Here is a 5,272-nt window from a genome sequence, read left to right on the forward strand (position 1 = left end):
CACGATGGACTCTAATGGATTGGTTAGCTAGTCCAGTGTGTTGTGATTGGCTAAACCGCCTCTAGTGTGCGTCTAAGCGTCCCGCCCCTCACCTCAGCGGCATGTGCTCCAGTTGTTTTGTAAACAATGGCGTCGTCTATATTGCTTATCAGTTTGAGCCCGATTGAGACTCAAAGGATTTTAGTGAAGAGGATCGTGCAAAACCTGTGCAAGCACAGCTTTTAATGGTATGTTTTTTGATTGTTGTTGTCTCATACTTTTAGATACGCTGTTATTTGTAAATGCTGCAGCTGACACAGACCAGCATATGCTTTTTACGTTCAGTGGATATTCTCCAAAATGGCACCAGGTTGAATAAAGTCGTTATTTTTGTATTCTTTGCGTACAAAAAGTATTTTACAAGTAAATTACAGTTGAACCCCTGATGTCACATGGATTATTTTACCGATCTCCTTGCTACGTTTCTGGACCTTGATCGTGGTAATTGCTTTGCTGTCTATGGGAGGGTCAGAGAGCTGTCAGAATTAATCAAAAATATCTTCATTTGTGTTTCGAAGATGAACGAAGGTCTTACGGGTTTGGAACGACATAAGGGTGAGTAATTAATGACAGAATTCTCATTTTTGGGTGAACTATCCCTTTAAAATGAAGGAATTTTGCGTATAGATTTTTTACAGGTGTTTTCCTGTATTTTGAATTTTGCCCTTCATAATATTGTTTTATGGTTAACGGAAATGTCCTCATGTGCGTTTTGTTTTGATACTTTTATGCTCCTTTTGCATCCTTTTTGATGCTTAGAAGCCCCATTTATTGTAAATGCAAGGAAAAGAGCAACCATTCCCTCCGAATTTCTCTCTTGTTTTTCTGTTTCACAGAAGAAAGTTGTATGAATTCTCATTAATGTATCAAAAAATGTGAAGACAATCCCAGAAAAGCACAAAATTAATCCAACATAAAGCGAAAGACTGTCACTTATAAATATATTTGCAGTATTTTTTACATTTTAAATAGTAACTCATTGATTTTTTTATTTTAAATAACTCAAATTCATTCAAATTTATATAGCTTAAATTTTATCCTGAAAATGTGTGTATTTTATGCTTATAGGAGTAACATGTTTTTAGGTTATCAACATGATGATCCAAATCTCTATCAACCTCTTGCCAAACCTCAATTGTGAGTCGATTCTCCATTGTACTTCGCATAATGTCGAGTGTTGTTCGCTTAACTTTGATGCTGTCTATGAAGAGTGTTTTAAATCAGTCAATTCTTATGTCACATTTCAGTCATCAAGCTGCCTATGTAGGCAGTGTACAGAAAGATTTGTGAAAGTTTTGTGAGATCCAAGTGCTCTATGTCAGTGCCGCCACACTTGCTACAAACGTTGCTTCATAAAAACAGAGAGTACATTTAATGTTTCCTTCATTCCATACCAATTAAATAACAGGGCTGTTTTTTATGGCAAGGAAAATGACAGTGGAACATAAGGCTTAAAAATGTACAAACCTCTCAGAAAGCCAAGTCCCTGTAGGCTGGGGACCAAAACACTGTCAGTAGTAAATTTCAGCTTATGTGGGTTTTGTGTTAATACCCAAAAATTGTCAACTAAATCTCATTTGGAAGAAAACAAACATAACAGGATTAAGAAAACAATGATTTCTTTCACTCTTTTTGCAACTCTGAAACCTTGAATAATAAAAACATCTATATTTTAGGGGCTCAAAGTGATGTGTTTTCTTGAATTCCGAGCTCTGGCTTGAATTACTAGGTGGTCCCTTGTTACCAGATGTAGAATTTATTAATCTAACCCCCTTGTCTAGACATTTTCCAGCTACAACATCAGTTGTTTTTTATTTAATCGTCTAGCCGTCAAAGTTGACCCACCCCCTGGTGATTTAAAAAAACGTTTGCATAAACTTTTCACCAGCTTCAAGTTCAGTGGTGTCGAGGTTAATGTGAAGAATCTCATTTTTTGGTGGTGACTCAGTGTAGCACTTCTACACCTTGACCTGACCTCATGTGTGTGTGTGTGTGTGTGTGTGTGTGTGTGTGTGTTTGTGTGTGTGTGGCCAGGTTTGGCATCCGTAGCCGGAATGTGTGAGCCAGAGAGGAGCTGTAGTATTAATGAAGATATAGGCCTTGGTTCAGCCTTCACTATTGCACATGAGATCGGACACAAGTAAGTATATTTTCTCTCTCTATTTGTCTCTCTGACCATTTGCATGAATGTGAACATTCATGGTTATGGACATATGTGATAAAATATATGTTAATTGTTCTTAATTAGTGGTGTTTACTAAGGCAGGCATCACTATTACAATTGCTTACTTAGTAGTTCACCCAAAAATGAAAACTCAAACCTGATGAGTTTTTTTTCTTCTTTTGCTGAACACAAAAGAAGATATTTTGAAGAATGTGGGTAACCAAACAGTTGATGGTAGCCATTGATGTCCATAGTATGGGAAAAAAAACACTATGTAAGTCAATGGCTATGTAGTCAATGAGTAAGTGATGATGGAATTGTCATTTTTGGGTGATCTATCCCTTTAAATCATCTTGTTTACAGTGAGTTTATACACATTTTTGGCACTTCTATTCATAGAATCAAAGACCTAGGGCAGGAAATAATTAGGGGAAAATGATACAAGAATGTAGCAAGCCAGATTCAAACTCACTTTTCCTGAATGAGCACCATGACTCATATTTTTTGATATCGTAATAAAGAAAAAAGCCTCTTTAAAGAATTCAATTCCTAAAAAACTGTTTGGTGTAATCTTTTGTTATTATTGCTCAAGAAAATCTTATTTTAACAAAACCTTTGAAAATATATAAATATAATTTTTTAAAGAACTTTCTAGGAAAATTTTCAAATTAATTTATTTTTATTTTTATTTTTATTTTTTTAGATTTTTTTCCTTTACTTTATCATATTTGACACCTGTTTCAGAGCATTTAGTATCTGGTTAAACTGGATTGTGGGTAGCAAGTGAAATACAGCATGCAAAAGCGGTGCGACTGTTCAGTGAATGCACCCCTGAAGGACTTGATTAAAGCTCTCGGTGGTTGAAAAATTGCTCAATATTCTACATGTGACGCTTTCACGTCTCATAATGTATTTGTGTCTGGATTGGATTTATTGTGGTCATTACCATGTATATTCCTCTAGCCAAAATGCAAAGCGTGAACCGTCTGCACACACATCATTATGCAAATGAACGTCTGGACAAATGAACCCTATCCTGAAAGCTTAGAAAAATAACCATGATCTATTGGTCTATGTAGCTTTTCGGCTAAGTTCAGCGAGATGGCAGTTTCCTCTATTATATCTTGCGTCTGCTTCTGTTGTAGAGCAGTTGTAAAAATAGCTCCTGCTTCTTGTGGGGAAGGTTTCTCCCGCTCTGATTTATATTGAGAGTAGAGTGAAATGTCATAAATGTGCGCCTTAAAAAAACACAGCGGAATTGTGTGATGTGGTGGGGGGTATGTTATATGCATTAGAGGCTGATTTCTGCTTTTGGATAGACAACGAAAGCTTTGAGGTCTCGGCGTAAGTTGATCTGACTTTTTCATACAATATCCAGACAGATATGTAAGGGAACAAAATTTGCATGGCTCAAATTATGTATTTGTGGAGTTGCCGGCAAGGAATGTGGCCGAATGCTTTAGCAGTCTTGTACACCAATGGCCCGTGAGCAGATGAAAGCAACTTGGAGGAAGGGGGAAAGGCAGGCCAGGTTCATTAAGAGATGACTGCCCGATTGAGGTCTGCTCAAACGTGTAATTATTGATTGACAGGCCTGGATCAGGGTAGTGATTACAACTTTCACGTTCCTTCAGAGCTCCAGACAGCCTCTGGCCTTTGACCTGTCTATCCTCTTCTCACAGCTGTTACCAAGCCTCTCTTTACAGCTTAGCTGAAGGAGATGTCCTCCGCTCCTGTTCTTTCAGAGCTGCCCAAGCTTGTTTGCTTGAGCGATGTGATTGACGTGATCCATCAAAGCTCATGATCTGCCGCTTATCTCACAGTTTTGGCATGAACCATGATGGGATCGGGAACTCCTGTGGGACCAAAGGTCACGAGACAGCCAAGCTGATGGCGGCCCATATCACAGCCAACACCAACCCCTTCTCCTGGTCAGCCTGCAGCAAGGACTATATCACCAGCTTTTTGGAGTAAGTGAAAATAGTATTTGAAGAATGCTTGCTCTATCTGTAATATAATCGTATATAATAGAATATAATCCATTAATCCATTTGCTGGTCTAATTAGCAGTGAGGAAGTCCCACAAAAACCTAGCAGAAGTATGAGTTTAGAATCACTACTTTTCAACCAGATGCAACTTTTAACTATTATCATCTAGTCCGAAAACATCATGAAATTGTAACCCTCGTTCTAAGAAAAGCGTTGCATACACTGCATACACTTAACCCTACTCGTAGTTAATGTTGGTAGAACCAAATGCAAATCTTACAAAAGTTTTGCAGAACAAGGTTTAACACTTTGAGTACACTTTTTGGCAAGACTTTATTTTAAGGTGTCCTTGTTACACATACTTACTATTATAATAACAATTAATTATGCATAATTTCATGCAAGTAACCATAAGCCAAACCCAAATCCTAACCCTAACCATATAGTAAGTACATGTAGTTAATTAATATTACTCAGTACTTATATGTACAGTATAATTACACTGTAACAAGTACACTATAAAATAAAGAGTCCCACTTTACAGATGTAATTACATGCAGGTTTTTAAAATATATGTACAATGTAAAAACATGTATGTACACAATAAGTGCATTGTACCAAATTATTAATTTAAATGTAAGTACATAGTTGTTAAATGGGTGCTATTATGCTTTTTCAATTTTTCAACTTTATTTAGTCTGTAATGTTGCTGTTTGAGCATGAAAAAGATCTGCAAAGTTACAAAGCTCAAAGTCCACTTCAAAAGGAGATATTTTATTTAACAGAAATCATTAATTTAAATGTAAGTACATAGTAGTTAAATGGGTGCTATTATGCTTTTTCAATTTTTCAACTTTATTTAGTCTGTAATGTTGCTGTTTGAGCATGAAAAAGATCTGCAAAGTTACAAAGCTCAAAGTCCACTTCAAAAGGAGATATTTTATTTAACAGAAATCACTTTTCGAAAACTACAACGAACGACTCGTTGTGATATCACAAATATTGACGAATGGGACGAGACCTGGTTGAGCTGCACTAGAGAAGGCAACGAGTGTTATCACTATGTCGGAGACATGCTAG

At 36.7% G+C, this 5,272-nt stretch overlaps 1 protein-coding gene across 1 annotated transcript in view; it reads left to right on the forward strand.

Annotated features, from left to right (window-relative positions):
* Positions 1–5,272, forward strand: part of LOC107685101 (A disintegrin and metalloproteinase with thrombospondin motifs 6-like) — a 95,696-nt gene that overhangs the window by 25,748 nt on the left and 64,676 nt on the right. Inside the window, exons 8-9 of the mRNA XM_016481588.1 lie at positions 2,074–2,179; positions 4,027–4,173. Of these exons, the coding sequence (XP_016337074.1) occupies positions 2,074–2,179; positions 4,027–4,173 (253 nt within the window). The remainder of the gene's footprint in view (positions 1–2,073; positions 2,180–4,026; positions 4,174–5,272) is intronic.

Source organism: Sinocyclocheilus anshuiensis, unplaced genomic scaffold (genome assembly GCF_001515605.1).
Source record: "Sinocyclocheilus anshuiensis isolate Anshui unplaced genomic scaffold, SAMN03320099.WGS_v1.1 scaffold914, whole genome shotgun sequence".
Classification (NCBI taxonomy): domain Eukaryota; kingdom Metazoa; phylum Chordata; class Actinopteri; order Cypriniformes; family Cyprinidae; genus Sinocyclocheilus; species Sinocyclocheilus anshuiensis.